Source organism: Sander vitreus, chromosome 21 (assembly GCF_031162955.1).
Source record: "Sander vitreus isolate 19-12246 chromosome 21, sanVit1, whole genome shotgun sequence".
In the NCBI taxonomy this organism is placed as follows: Eukaryota; Metazoa; Chordata; class Actinopteri; order Perciformes; family Percidae; genus Sander; species Sander vitreus.
The window spans coordinates 21,302,051-21,318,500 of record NC_135875.1 but is presented as its reverse complement, the minus strand read 5'-3'; the positions used below and the strand labels follow the sequence as shown (position 1 = coordinate 21,318,500).

At 42.2% G+C, this 16,450-nt stretch overlaps 1 protein-coding gene across 1 annotated transcript in view; it reads right to left on the bottom strand.

The window, feature by feature from the left end:
* Nucleotides 1-16,450, bottom strand: part of cacna1g (calcium channel, voltage-dependent, T type, alpha 1G subunit) — a 242,460-nt gene that overhangs the window by 19,258 nt on the left and 206,752 nt on the right. Inside the window, exons 26-31 of the mRNA XM_078279988.1 lie at nucleotides 14,218-14,327; nucleotides 10,927-11,057; nucleotides 7,067-7,137; nucleotides 4,127-4,205; nucleotides 3,725-3,846; nucleotides 550-972 (exon numbers count right to left, since the gene is read on the bottom strand). Of these exons, the coding sequence (XP_078136114.1) occupies nucleotides 550-972; nucleotides 3,725-3,846; nucleotides 4,127-4,205; nucleotides 7,067-7,137; nucleotides 10,927-11,057; nucleotides 14,218-14,327 (936 nt within the window). The remainder of the gene's footprint in view (nucleotides 1-549; nucleotides 973-3,724; nucleotides 3,847-4,126; nucleotides 4,206-7,066; nucleotides 7,138-10,926; nucleotides 11,058-14,217; nucleotides 14,328-16,450) is intronic.

Here is a 16,450-nt window from a genome sequence, read left to right as displayed (position 1 = left end):
TCAGCATGACAATGATCCCAAACACACCGCCCGGGCAACGAAGGAGTGGCTTTGTAAGAAGCATTTCAAGGTCCTGGAGTGGCCCAGCCAGTCTCCAGATCTCAACCCCATAGAAAATCTTTGGAGGGAGTTGAAAGTCTGTGTTGCCCAGCGACAGCCCCAAAACATCACTGCTCTAGAGTAGATCTGCATGGAGGAATGGGCCAAAATACCAGCAACAGTGTGTGAAAACCTTGTGAACACTTACAGAAAACGTTTGACCTCTGTCATTGCCAACAAAGGGTATATAACAAAGTATTGAGATGAACTTTTGTTATTGACCAAATACTTATTTTCCACCATGATTTGCAAATAAATTCATTAAAAATCCTACAATGTGATTTTCTGGATTTTTTTTCTCATTTTGTCTCTCATAGTTGAAGTGTACCTATGATGAAAATTACAGGCCTCTTTCATCTTTTTAAGTGGGAGAACTTGTTGGTGGCTGACTAAATACTTTTTTGCCCCACTGTACATAATGTACAAGCAACACCAAAAAAGCTTCCTCACCTCCAGCGGGGGCTCCAGGCATGAAGGCGGGTCTTCTCTGATGTAAACAGAGTCTCTGGTTATATCAGCAGTGGGCGAGTCCATAGGACCGTCTCTGTCCTGCTCCCTGTCCCCTCCTCCGCTGGACCTCCAGGGTGAACCCCCAGCACTGGAGCGGTCCATGCCCAGCGCCAGAGGGTGGAGCTGGGGTGACCGCGTTGCCATGTCCCCTTCTATCTGGCGCTCCAGCTCCAATTCCGCCTCCAGCTCCGCCTCCTCCTTGGCTTCCTTGTTGCTCTCCTCCAGGTGCTTCATCAGGACAGCAATGACAACGTTGACCAGGACAAACTGAGCGGTCAACACGAAGGAGACAAAGTAGATGGGAGAGACCACAGTATTGTAGCAGGTGCTGCTGTCCTGGGCGGCGCAGTCCCTCAACGTGTCCTGGAAGAAACATGAAAACATGACACAAGCACATCAGCTGAAGCTTCACCAGCAAGCAGTACTCTACACACATACCTCATTTCCACTTCATGGAACAGCTACCTCGACTCAACTCGACTCGTTTCAAGATTTCGTGAAACTGCCGCGACATTATTTTTAATGCTTTAAACAGAAGAATGTCTGCAACTCGTAAATTGACCACTGCAAGGTTTTGTGGGGCGCCATTTTTAAAAATCTCAGTCAAGTTAATAAAAAACAGTAGCCTGGCTATTTAAAAATGGCAATTTTGTACAGGACTTGGGAGACTGTGTCGCGCAAGTGATGATTCTGGTAACAATTCTCTCTGACCAGTCAGAGGTCTGCAGTATTTTACCTCCACCTTTTAGTATGGGCTCAGCTCGCTTGGACGATAATACCCAAAAGAGTACGATGTACCAGGTACTATCCACGACGTTTGCTAACGGAAAACCAAAAAAAAGGGATTTCCAATGCAGCAAAACAGAACATTGCTGTTGGATGATTATACAAAACCCTGGATTACATTCAATGAGGACAGTTTAAATGTCCAATGGCAAGGCTTTCTTTTTAAGGATGGCATTGCCGGTGAGTCAGTCAGTCAGTCCTGGAACTATTGGAAGGCTTGAAATGTAATTTTGCCAAAAGAAAAAAAGCCTTCTGACTTGTGATCCGTTTTTCATCTAGCACCACCAGCAGGTCAAAGTTCTCTAAAAAAAAAGTAAAAGAATTCCAGCTTCTTAAATGTGAATATGTTTTAGTTTCTTCACTCCTCTGTGACAGTAAACTGTATATCTTTTGAGCTGTGGACAAAACAAGACATTTGAGGACGTCAACTTGGGGTTTGGAAAACACTGATCGAAATTGTTCACCATTTTATAAACCAAACAACTAACTGATTAATCGAGAAAATAATCGAAAATTAAAATAATCGTCAGTTGCAGCCCTACTTCAGCTACAGTATGCTTAAAGTTAGGGAAAGATCATGTTGATGGTACAAATGGTAACAAAACCATAAAAATGGGACATGAAGTCAGGTCTCTGGTGCCATCTACTGCCATCCATCACTGCAACCTCCATGCTCTTACTTTCTAAAGGGCCCACCACTACTACTGGCACTGAATTTCATTCAAACCTTTATTTAAGCCTTGAAAATGTTAGCAAAGGAACTTAACTGTGTAGCATAATTGTCCAATATAAACAAGATTTGTAGGGATTCTGGATAGATAAACAACCATATGAAAGTGTTTGAAAAAGTTATTATGAGGTAACTGGCAAAATAGCTGCTAATATATTTATTGTCTTCAAGCTAAAATGTGTACACATCTAGTACTAAAAGAGTACAATGACGGCTAACATTTACTACTATTATTTGGCCCTGGATGTAAAACAAACAGTAGGGAAGGACAGCACTGAATTGTTGCCGTCTGCAAAAAAAGTGGTCCCCACACCAACACATCACCACTAAATCTGCCTCTTGGAGCCAAAGAGTAACGATTACAACTCGGCTTCAATCGGCAGTGTTAAAAACAACGGTCAAAGCTAGAAAATCTTGGTGGAGTCATGGACTCAGACCTGAATGTCAACAGCCACATGAAGACAATTACAAAGTCAGCCTACGATCACTTTATAGGGTAATGTCGTATTTTCCAACCTGGACCCCATCTCCCCATGCATTTGGGTCTAATGGACTGATGTGAAGAAAAATTGTTGAAATTGTTCCAGTATTGAGCGAGATCGCAGTGACCGACCCTTGCAAACGCAGCTACAATTTAACCTAATGGGGAAATTGTGCAGCCTTGATTTTTTGTCCACAAAAGTGATTGTTCTTGCCACTGACGGGCTCAGATTGTTATCAAAAGTGTCTGACAACAACATTGATCTCATGAAGGTGACTTCTTGTCACAGCGGTGAGGAGACTAAGATGGGCAGCGAGTCGGGAGAAAGGCGTTCAGGGAGTTGTTTTGGAGTAGGCTACTGAAATTACAGGTTTGTGTTATCTAAAAGATTTTCAGTGCCGTGGCTCAATTTTTAAATGATTTGGAGATGTCTCAGCAGGAGACAACTGATAACTGTAACAGTGTCTTTATGAGTCTCCCTAAAACATAAATCAGACAGCTGCAGCTGATTCAGAACGCTGCTGCTCGAGTCCTCACTAAGACACAGTAAGTGGATCCCATCACTACAGTTCTGAGGTCTGTACACAGGCTTCTTGTCTCTCAAAGAATTAAATTCAAAATACTTCTGTTGGTTTATAAAGCACTGAATGTCATTTCTGATCTGCTGCTACATAATGAACCATCCAGGCCTCTCAGGTTGTCTGGGTCAGGTCTGCTTTCTGTCCCCAGAATCCATACTAAACACAGAGAAGCAGCGTTCAGTTTTTATGCACCACATACTTGGAACAAACTACCAGAAAACTGCAGATCTGCTGCAACTCTCAGTTCTTTTAAATCAAGGCTGAAGACCTTTCTTTTTGATGCTGCCTTTTTCTAAATCAAGTCATTTGTTCATTTCTTACACTGCACTGTAACTTTAATTCTTCTATTTCATACATCATTTTTTTATGTAAAGCACTTTGAATTGCCTTGTTGCTGAAATGGGCTATATAAATAAAGCTACCTTGCCTTGCTTTGCCTCTTGTGTTCCTGCTGGATGAATGTGCATATAGATAAGAACGAACGAGCAGCATGTGTATGTATGTCTTCAGGACCTCACACTGAAGTGTAAGCTTTACCTTCATTATGCCATTCCAGTTGTCTCCAGTGGAAACTCTGAAGAGCAGCAGAAATGCCATCCCAAAGTTTTTGAATGTAGCATAGCGGCCCAGACCTTCACATGGGTGGAGTTCATCACAAACTGGGGAGACAAGGAGGGAGGAGCAGGGCCGGGATGAAAAAGAAGACAGCAAAGGAGAGAAATGAACATAAAGAGAGTCGTAACAACAGAGGGCTTTTGCAATCAAATGTTAATAATTCTAATACTTACTCTAAAAGAGAAATCAATATGGCAATTCATCAAAGGGTTTTAGTAAGCAATTAACATCAGATAGATTAAACCCACAGAGGGGAGAATTAAATGCGAGTGTGCGAGTCTTTGTGTGCCTGACTCCCTTTATACATAGTGCATGTGTCCTTACTCAAGTCACCAAACAGCTCCACTCCCAGCGCTGCAAATATGAAGAAGAGGAGCATGAAGAGAAGACCCAGATTCCCCACCTGCAGAGAGACAACAGGAAGAGAGAGGCATTAGTCAGAGGAGAGAAATCCACGGCAGAATGACCCAACAACGGGGGACAACAAACAGCTGATTCCAGCGAGAAAACGAACGGAGGGTCATGATGAAGCAGCCAAGAGAAAATGTAAACTATGGCAATCGACAAGTTGCTAAACCCCACCTGAACAGCGATTGTCCAATTATAGCTTAGTGTCTGTAACTAGGCACGGTAGGCCTGTCAAACTTGGGATTTGGTGTTGAAGTGGGGAGCATGGGGCTGCAGTAAGAGAGAATTCAAGGAGTTGCGATGGTGGTTTCTTTCTTTTCACTCTTTCCAAAACCAGAACGCCGTGCTTGAGCTACGTTACTGGTTACTGACTGCACAGCGTTCGTCGTTCGACTGGTCGTGACTGTTTTCCCAGGATGGCGCCTGCCTGTATATGCGAACGGTACTGTCTTTATAAACTCTAATCTTTTTAATAAACTGTCTGTACACTTACAAAGTTCTCAATGCTTCAGTTTACATGTAGGGATCCCTCATTATGCTACCGTGGAAGTGTGGTGCTATTTTGAGCCTTGTTAGTGGTATAGAAATAGTGATTTCTTTTTACTTTCGCGTGGCCCCGACGTCTAGCGTTATAAGCTAATTAGCGGTTTGCCCTAAAAGTGGTCAGATTCGATTAGCATGAAAACAAATCCCAGAGAACGGTCGACTCTGTACCCATGTGTTATTAACCCCTAGGTTCATTTTGCGATTGGCCTTCAACAGTGTTCATCTGCTTTAACATAAGCCCAAAATGTTAGCACATCTGGCTAACTAGCTGAGTAGTATTAACTGGGCTTTACTTGAGCATTTCATACGACTTTATTTGGTAAACATAAAAAAGCCCTGCTGACATCTAGCACGTCGACTGTGTAGTATTTCCCCACTATATAATATAGACTGACGTTAGCAGCTCTGTCCTGCTCTGTTAGATTTGAAGAAAGTTTAGACTCAAGCAATTGCAGCTAAACTCGAAAGGCGAAGTCCCTCACCTTCCGGTGGAAGGTGACCTTATTTCGACAAAAAAAAGAAAAGAAAGTACGGTAGGGGTGGGAATCACCCCACGCTTCAAATGATGCCCCCAAAGGAAAACGTTTTCAACATCTGTTTTAGCTAAAAAGATAAATGTCTCTGTTTGTTCGTCTCACTTCAATTTTATTGCTGCAAAATGGGATTGTCAAGCAGACAAACTGACCAACACATATATAATAAAAGATCGATACTTGGCGTCCGTGTATCGATGCAGTATTGCCACGGACAATGGACATACTATGCGTTATCAACAATGTTCGTCCATTTAGAAGATAGTTTTGCAAGTGAAGAAAGTCTCAGTTTGTCGTAAAACTGTTGACATATAAGACTGTGAAATTATGTAATTAGAAAGTCTACTCGCCCCAAAGTTGCATAAGCGATGTCTTACTGAAGGTTTGACGCCTGTGTGTTTCGTACTGGGATGTAACGTTACTCAAACGAGCAACAGATCTTGCTGAACTTTGCTGGATAAAACAAATCAGGTAAGTATGTGTTGTGGAACAGAGCTAAGCTAGCTAGATATTAAGCAAGCGGAGCAGCAAGTGAGGTGACGTATATTGCGCGAGACGAGATATGTAGTTCACTGAGCAGTTTGACACAACACTAAGTGGTACTATGACCTTATGGAAACTACAACAAGCTGTGCCTTCCCTGACTTGCAATATGTTGTTTTAAATTGACGGACATCATATGTGTAATTCATGGCTCACTTTAAACGGGATCCAAAAATTATTTTTGTTGTTCTTACGAAATAAGATCCCATGGGATCAATCTGAATGGGGAGGGACTTCCTCCTTTCTATTTCCAGGTCTTCTGCATGGATCATCAACTGGTAAGAATGCTGACTTTTTGCTTGGGGCACGCAGCTTTTGCCTCAGCTGTTTAGGACAATATCATATACATATTCATATTCAAGAGCCCTCGGCAGGGTTTGGGTTTCCACAGCTCGAAACATTAAAAGGTAAGGAGTGTCAGAGAGGGCGTTATCAATCGACTCTTTACACCAGCTGCTTTTGTCTACCTTTGTCTGAAATCAAGGACCTATTGTTTCAAAAATGACTAAAATTGCCAGGTGGTAAATCTGTCACCATTATCACTGTAAACTGCAAGCATGAATGCCATAAATGAGTGACTGACACAAAGGAGTAAAATAAGCCCAATCTGAATAAAATATAGACAAGAGTGAAAAGGATAATGGGGAAGAACAGCTTTGATACAGAGTTGGGTTTAGGTAATGAAAAGCTTTAGGATTTGTCGCTGCTGCTACTGTCAATGCTAATCAGCATGTGGCAACCTGCTCACTCCCACCACCCGCTATTATCGGATTTATTAATCATAAACACCTCTGACAAGCTCTAGGAGCAATTAGCCTGGAACAACACTGACTTTCTCTTTGAATGACAGACAGAGGTAGAATCAAAGAATGCTGTGAACATAGGACTGAGCGTTATTTTCTCTCTCAAGCTGAACACAGAAGTTGTTTTAATTTACCAACTCCACCACTCTCAAAAAAAAACCCTGAAGCTACATTCACTTCCCCGTCTCTGCAGGAGGTGGTTATGCAAATAAGAGTCTCTAGAATTGGCAAAAAAGCTCATGGGAAACGATGCCCTGAAACCAGAAGACTTTGTACCAAAACGAAATGCTCCTGGGATGTAATTTTAAGGACAGCTTCTGTGGGACGTGTTAGGAAAATGAAAGATCCACGGAGAAAAAATAAAGATGTGGAAGGAAAAGAGAATTTGTGGTGGCTTTGGTGGATGTTATTTAACAGAGTTCACTGTGTACCTGAGGCAGGGCTTGCATAACGGTGTCCAGCAAAGCTCTCATCCCCACCGCCATCTTCAAGAGCTTCAAAACTGTGGGGACACAAACATACAGAAAATGAAAAATGTACTTACCAATATTAAGATTGTTCAGTCTTTCATTAGAGAACAGGGACTTGTGCCATCACGCCTCATAAGTCTCTGTGCTTATACTGTAGCCTGACAAGCCAGACCCACATCAAGATGTTGGGTCTAGGAACTAACCATTGGCAGGGCTCAATCCGAGGGGCGGGATTAACGGTTGTCTTTCAAATTCCCTCTGCACACAATTGATAGCGCTACAACCAACCAGAGCGACGCTAGTTGATAGATTAAACCTTTGCCGTATCCGGTCGGCAAAACTCTGAACAAATCTTCCTTTTTTAAGAATGACTTCAGTGCCGTTCTTTGTTCTTTTCTCAAAGAAAAGCTTAACTCCAAGTCTTCCAGAGTCGTGGCCAAAGCCGCTGTTCGCCAGCAGCAGCAGCCATCTTCTTTGTTTTCAAGTAGCAGGGAATTCACGTGGAACCGTCACAACTCTGCCGTCATTATATTAAGCCCGCTCACCGACTCTATACACGATGTGATTGGCCTGACTAGAGTTTGGTTTTTCCAGCTCGCAAGCCAACGGAGAGTTGCTAGACTGACCCTGGCTGCAAATTACATTTGCTGCCGCTAGGGTGCGTCTAGATTTCTAGGCTACTTATACGGAACTTTCCAATGGTTACCTGGCAGACTCGACAGTGCGACAGTTCCGTTTTCTGCACGAGGGGGACAAAAGTTGCCATGTACTTCACTACATTTTTGTTTTAATTGGTTATCTCACCGCCTTTGTTACTGGAGCATGTATAGCCTATGATTTAGATACACTCATCAAAGGAAGCACGGGGATTGGATTAAGTGCTGCGGACCTTGAGATGATCACTGCCCAAAGCAGCTTCCAACCGACCAGCCGGACCAAGCGCCATCGTGGGTGGTGTGAGAAGGAAGGGAGCCAGGATAAGATCTAGTCTGGACTAACTTGGGCTTGCCCAGCAACGGGAGCATCGGAGACTGCTGCGCCCACATCTTTGCACAGACGTGGATCCATCGTGGCATCCTGGATCAGGCTGTTACAATTGTCACAGCGCAGGACGAGGGTAGGCAGACTCTGTGTTTAGATCAGATGATGCTTGGTGCTCAAATGTAGTCAAAGTGCATGGACAAGGTTTCCCAGATGTCAATTTTTTTTTTATCTTAAGATGCGGCCATATTTTCTGCTCTGAGATCACCAGTGTTTTTGTTGCTGCTGTTTACATACCTCCTGATGCAAATAACAAAAATGTGCTACAAGAATGCACTGCTGTTTTTATTTTTCTTGTGTAGCATAAAGGGACTAACTGCATTTCGTTTCACAACCCTGTCTTGTACAATGACAAATTAACTTTTAACCTTATACAGTTTAAGCAGGAATAATAATAATAACAATAATAATAATAATAATAATAAATTGTGTACTTTTTGAATTAATTAAATAATGTTGCTTTAAATGTCTCATTGTATCCCTTTACTAATGAAAAACATAAATTATCATTGCCTAAAGTTCTTCATGGGTTCCGAAATTTTTCAACTTAGGAGCCTCGGGTAAAAAGCCAGCGTCAAGCCATGTCTGCAGCTTCATTTAAAGCTGGCAAATTTAAAGATCCAATCAAACAGCACCTGGAAAACTGCTGCTGATATCTGCATGGGGTCCTCATGCACTAATGGGTGTAACTAAAACGTCAAAACAATGAAGTCATCACACATTTCTCAGCAATCGCAGCTTCCTGCCCATCTTATCAAATCAAACTACAGTTCTCTCCATCGCATCCTTTTGAGTTGTAATAATAAAAAAATATTAAAGATGGCAACACCAGGACCCTGAAACAGAAGCAGCTAAATGCAATTCAGCCATCGCTCATTGTATTATTTACACTGCTGCTTTTTCTACTGAAGCATGAAAGTATGTCTTCTGTTATAATGCCCATATAGGTTTGCACTGAACACCTCTACATACCAATAATACACTTGATTAGACTCTGTGATAAGCAAAGGCAACTGGACTTGCTAGAAATTCTTGAAGACGTTGTGCCTCTCATTTAAAAGGCTTCTTTAGTTCTGACTGACTAGTGGGGAGTTCCAGATATTTTTTTTTGAAAGAGTATTTCATTAGGCATTTCAGGCCTTTATTTTTATAGGACAGCTGAACACATGAAAGGGGAGAGAGAGGAGGAATAACATGCAGCAAAGAAATATGTGAAAAGTGTGGACATTGCTGTCCTCAAATGTGTGTCCTTCAGTTGCAGGTGTACTGCTGGGTCCTGACCTGAGGAGCTGGCTATTCTATGTTGGGTAATGCGCTTGTGGACCGCTTGTTTTGTTTCCCCAAATGTACAGGTCTGTGCATTCCTGTGAGTGTCCCAAACTGGGCTTGATTGACATCTCCATCACTGTCTTATGACTGTAGCTCTGTCGCATCTCCTAAGGTTTTCAGGTTACAGACCGGATTTCAAAGAGCTAAATAGCAGTGAAAAAAAATATGCACTAACAATTCAGACACGTCTATTGTTGGGCATAGAATCAAAGTTGTCAAATTCTGATCGTGAGAGTCGTGAAAGCAGAGATGAAAACTTTAGCTTTAAAACAGCAGAAGATGTAACTTGTGCATCTATATTGGCGAGGAAAGTTAAAATGTGATTACAATGGAACCAGTGTGTAAACAATACAGTGTGAACATGAGACACATGTTGATGCCAGATAAGAAATGAGCCAACTATTGTAACCGGCCAAATCGCAGTGTCAAACACACACACACACACACACACACACACACACACACACACACACACACACACACACACACACACACACACACACACACATTGCACACAAGAGCATGTGTTTGTGCCTAGTCTTCTGTGTGACAGTAATCAGTAACGACTTCCATGCTACTTCTTTTATTGCACATTCAGTAATCAGACAAAACAGATGAGCTTCCCTGCTGCCCGTCTCCTCTCCTCTTCCTCCTGTTTCCTCCCCTCCAACCTTCTCTTATCTTTAATTACCTGGACAGTAATCGGCCCGAAGCACACAGGCAGTTTTGCTTTTCCCTTCCTCTTCTTCCCTCCTGCCAAAGTCTTTTGAACCTGAATTCCCTCATTCTGCACCTCCTCCAACCATTTCCACCATGTACTCCCTATCCAGATATACTGTATGATCTCTGTCTCTCTCACCCACCGACATACCTTTCCTCTGTTCATTTATCTCCTGCTCATTCCCTTCATCTCAACTTTTTTAACTCTAACATCCATTGCCCCTCTTTTCCAACTTCTCATAATCTATTTTCAGGTCAGACGTTGTTCATCATCCCTGCCTCCTCCTTTTGTTCCTCCTCTCTTCCCTCTCTCCTCTCATTTTTCCCCTCCATACCTAGTTTCAGTTTCCCGCAGCTCAGTTCACTTACTGTCACAACGTGTCTCGACTCTCGCCCACCCTTAGCTATCTTTCCTCATCTCTCCCATTTCTCAGTCTTTGTCTCTATATTTTAGCTCTCTGCTCCTTCTCAGTGCTTGTGTTTGTCAGTGTACTGTGTTTCCCTGTGCCATCTGGTCGACTCACACGTGCCCGCACCCTGCTGAGACATGCCATGTTAAAGTGATAAAGAGAGGAGTCCCAGGGACGTGGCTGGTTTACAAGGCATCTTAAAAGTACAGCACCAGAAAAGAGAGAAAAAGAGTGTGTACGTGTGTGTGAGAGAGTGTGTCAGGAAAGGGTTGTGATGGATGGATGGATGGATGGTCAGGTGGAGAGGCAGAGGGTGCATACCTCGTGCGATCCTCAGCACTCTCATGATGCGGATAATGGTGGGGTTAATGGGCAGTGTGTTGCCATCAATCTCCTCCAGAGTGATGCCCATGATGGACAGCAGCACGATGGCCAGATCCAGCTGGTTCCACCTACACACACACACACACACACACACACACACACACACACACACACACACACACACACACACACACACACACACACACACACACACGTCCTTTTAATTTCAAAACCAATAACTTGTGATGACTTCCCAGAAAGCTGGAATGACTTTTTCCATTTTGGATATCGGAAAACTAAAATGATGTGTACTATGTGACAATTGAATTGTAGATATCTGAAATTGGAGTTCTTCCTAGTAAGAATTATGTTTCATATATATCGACAATGTTCATTCTGGATAGAAAAAAATGACATTGTGGATATCTGAAATGTTCTTTTTGACTAGGAAGAATTGAATTTTGATGTTTGTTGTTTGATTAGTTCTTATCGACATCTTGAAACTTTTTCCCCGCTGTGAAAACTTGTCACTAGAATACAATGTAACCGACAGGAATCCAGCTGCAGTGCTTTGTGAAGGAGCAAACAACAAGCTTTCTACAACCTTTTGAGGTTACAGGGGTTAGTGTTTGACACACACAGTTAACTTATCACATTACACACTTTAAATTTAGAGACAATTTTGTGGATGCACAGGAGTGTGCAGACCATTTCAGTGTTATGAGGCAGGTAGAGCACTGGTATCGTTTCATTTTAGAGACTGTTCTCCCCCCGAAAAACGCTTCCATAGGTCAATTGTTCAAGTAGCAATTCCAACTTATATTGACGCTTGTAGGGGCAGCGCCCTCTAGTGGCCACCCGTAATTATTACGGGAGCAAAGCAGGAAGAAAGGGGACAGAGTATAAGGAGGCAGATTGGAGCGGTGGATGGTTCAAACAAACAGGAATTTCAGCCAGGAAACGTGGGATCGTGTCCCCCGTTTGAAAATAAAAGTAAACTGTGAGTTTTTTTATTTAAACTTTACAGAACACAAACCGAACCACGCCACATTCTGCGTCAGATTAGAAACCGAAAATGAAGCAACGTGACAGATGATTTTAACCTAAACCACAATCTTTTTCTAAATTTGACGAAGTAGTTTTGGTGCCTGAACCTAACCAAGTAAGTTTTGTGCCCAACAACGTGTTATAACCGGGCCGTTACGTTCTGTCGTTTAGATATGAGGACGGAAAATGCTCCTGTGGGTCGTATTAGACGGTAGGAATAAACTAGCCTGGCTCCGCCCTCCTACGTACTTCCGCTCAATTTTCATTTTCCTTCAGTACTACGTCTGGGTTTGCGGTATATTCGCGGTTCAGCGAACAGAGGGAGTGGCTGAGGACGATGACGTTTGAGTTGTAGTTCAGTAATGGCGGCGGAGAAAGATGTGAGCGAAGCTATTTGGTGTATTGTGGCAACGCTGCCCAATATCCAGAAGTTAAAACCTGAGCAAGAACAGTTTTTGCTGAGTTTTGTTGGTGGCCATGATGTTGTGGCCATCCTCCCCACGGGGTTCGGGAAAAGTTTGATTTTCCAGCTCGCTCCGTTAGTGGTGAAGGAGTTGGCTAAGGCGAACACTAGCGATGCTAAGCCGACGTCACGACCAAACGTTAGCGATTGGTTATGGCAGATCCAGAGTGGCTCTGGGCAGATCCAATAGTTTTAAACTTCAACAGAGTACCCGCCTTCAAGGAAGTTAACACTTGTCAATGGAGAGTGGCCAGACTCTCTGGACCAATGAAATGTACCAGAGTCTGGTAGGACCAGGCTAGGAATAAACAAACTATATCGTTGTATGGTTTAGAGCACAGATCTTCAACAGGAGGTCCGCAACCCCTAGAGGGTCCTCAGAGTCAATGCAGGGGGGCTGCCAAATTATTGTTAAATGTTTTTTTTTAATACTTTTTTTTAAAAATATGTCTGAAAATATACATTAACATGAATGCAACATATTATTAGCAAAGACAAATCGGCCTATTTGTAGAAAACAACAACAACCTCAACATACAGGTGCCTGCCACATGTATGTTTGACATTAAAACATGATATATGAATATGTAAATAATAGCTAGTATTGTAGGGCACCATAAAAAGGTAGGCCTCTGTGTAAAGGCTTAAGGCCACCTTACACGTTATTGTAGGCCCAGTATATATAATATGCAACTTAATTTTATACAATATATGTAGTAGGGGGTCCCTGCTCGTATCTCTTTCAGGTTAGGGGTCCTTGGCCTAAACAATGTTGAAGACCCCTGGGTTAGAGGACTTGTTGCCATTTTAATGTATCATAACGATAGATATGGTACACTCAGATCAGTAGTCGGCAGACTACTTTCTTTCCCAGGTACTGTAACTTGTGTAACTTGTAAAGCGTTTTCCAGCCCCTGTGCAATCAATGTGCACTGAACAAAATGTTTGGAACAAAATAAGAGAACAAAAAGTCAGTGATGATTAGTGGTGGGTGGTCGTCCTAATCAGGTTTGTCAACGTCCATCAGCAGCATTCAGAGTCCAATCCGTAGTTTATCGCGCACATCCTCATTTAGATACTCAAAGTGTGTGAATCAAGAAAAATCAAGTTAAAAGCCAATGAGATTTTCAAAGTAGCCATGGGGGTCTTGGCTAAATGTTGTGTTTGTGTGTTCCTGTGTGTTCCTGTATGTTTAGGTAATATCAAACTGGACCACTGCCAAATGCAAAAAGGATAATGGTCTACTCTGGCAAAGAGAATGGACATCATGGAGCCCTTGGTGGTCAGCCCTGGTCCAAAAACATGACGCCTCCACTGAGATGTGTGTGTGTTAGTGTGTGTATTCACGTGCATGCATGTGTATGTGATGTGTGGTAGTACACATTTGTGCTGTTGTGATTGCGTTTGTTCGTTATTGTGTGGTTTTCAGTGGGAAGCCAGGGATTTCAAAGCTATGAAATCATCTAAGGCAGCGTGTTTTATGGGTGTTTTACGAGGCCGTTTGTATTCATACAGGCCTCACTGGGAGCCGTCCACTGGAGCACCTTAGCAAAAGCTCATTTAAGCTCTCCGAATGCTGCCTCAGATTTTCCACATGACTCAGAGGTTAAAAAGCGGTACCTTTAACCACCACTCTATTACACTGTCACATCCACTCAAATGTCAAAACGCTAAACGGCGAGGTCAATGTTTATTCAGGATTCCTGTCTGATTGGTGTCGGAAATGTTTGACAAAGGTCATAACGTTACTTTGGGAAGAATGGCGGTTAAATACTGACTTGTCCTTGAAGAAGCGTCGGAAGCCGAGGGCCACCAGCTTGAAGACCGACTCCAGAACAAAGATGAGGGTGAAGATGTAGTTACAGATCGTTAATGCCTTGTCCAACTCCTGAGAATGTTAGGGAGAGAAATTTTAAAAGTTTAATAAACTGCACAAGTATCCATATAAAAGGCCTCATTCTATGCCAATTTTAAGGTTCATATTTGTTTTTGAGGTTTCTACTTTAACCTGTATCGTTGCTTTAAAGTTCAAAAACACATTATTTTTCTCATAAGGTCTGTCTGAATATACCTGTATTCACCCTCTGTCTGAAACGCTCTGTTTTAGCACCTGTCTCTTTAAGCCCCCCTCCTGAAAAAGCCCAGTCTGCTCTGATTGGTCAGCGTTTCCGGGTCTTTCACACCTGCGCTCTTGGAGTCTCTGCACCGTCACTGCAGCCGGGAAATGACTGTAACGGCACTGTGGCGACACTTTCTACCTATATATAGTATAGTGGTGACATCACAACTGTACAAAGGTCCTGACGGCTCGTTTAAAGACACCGTTTCTGAATACGGGCTGTGTGCATTTTTCTGTGGATTGAGCCTTTTGATACTTTTACAGTATTTATATAGCACCTTGACCTGCTTTATAATAAAAAAAACATGGAAATCCCACTTTTTGCAATATGGGACCATTAACAAGTCAGTAAACCTATCATTTAAATGGTCTGTTATCTTAGCAGAGTAAGCTGTGGGTTTCAGTGCCACTGATTTAATGAAATGTCCTGAAGCTGCACTGAAAACTATGATGATGAAATTATCACACTTCTTTTTTATTGCTGTCTTTTTAAAAGAAAAAAAGAAATTTTCAATGTGACTCAGTTACACTAAATGGCTTGCTATGGTGAATAATATTTCTGCTGTGTATATATACATTTTGTTCTGCATTTTCTGTCTTCGAGGTCCATGTTGTAAACTCGGTCCTCTTCTCCAGAATTAGCCATTCCATTAATAGATCACTCACATCATCCTCCACTCGTCCTTTCCTCATTCTCCATGAAAAGGCCATTCGAACTAAAGTGTCCATTTTTGCCCATGGGAGAATTCACAGTGCCCATCTGCATGTAAAAACTGACCTTCAGCAACGAGAAGGGGACAGAACTAATGGTCAACAGGGATTTCACCAAATCCTTAATGGTGGCAATTTATCCAAGTCGAGTCACGAGTCCAGATTATAGCGACTCAAGTCCGAGTCCAGGACTCGAGTACTCCATCACTGCTCTAGTCTACCCAACAACCTTCTGTTCTGAAATAACCTTTTACTCTACCAAAAGTCCTATTCTTACCCAGGATAATTCCACTATTTATCTACTTCTTTAACACCCTTACTTACATTCCCATCTACCATGCCATACTACCTCCTTATCTGCCTTATGAAACCTCCACTGTTTTCTTCTCAAATCTTCTTTAACTGGTTCCTCTCTCATTTATGCTGTGTCTCTTTGTCTCTTTAACGCTTGTGGAATTTCGCTAAATACTATCTCTCCCTCTAGCTCCCTCAGCCACCTTTTTTTGGACTTTCACCTCGGGGTTCTGATCAGTTCGGAGCGGGTAGCCAACAATATGTTGAAGCGATAGACATATTTCAAATACAATTGGAAGACAAATCCCAGCTGGAACAGCTGCCTGGTGGCGATTGACATATGGGCTATAAATCATAAGAATCCACAGCAGACCTTGGTGTGGATTCTTAGGATACATATAATTTGTATTACCCTTTGGGTGTACCAGATGGGCGGAATTTGTGGTACCCTAGGGTTACCTTAAATTTATACAGTTTGAAGCATTATTTTAAACCTTTCTCTCTTTTATTGACTGTAAGGGATTGTTACATGTACTAATCTCATATTTATTGTTTTAACCTCCCTTTTATAGTTCATAACTGCCTTTCTTAACAGGCTTTTACAATTCTTATCTGTTCTGTTGACTTGATCCTTTTCTCACCCTTGTTTAAATAACGAGCAATGGTATTCTGAAACGGGTTTTTTTATGATTATTGGCACAGATTGAATATATGACACTATCTGAAGTCCTGGGAAGCCATAAACCTGGAGTTCCAGGAAGATTAAAACCAAATAGTCCAATGGTATTACCAATAATAAATTATGCAGACCAATGCAGATACTGATATTTTTCAGATATCCAATATTCTGTGCCAATATTCAGTATTTCTTTTAACCTGGTCATTTT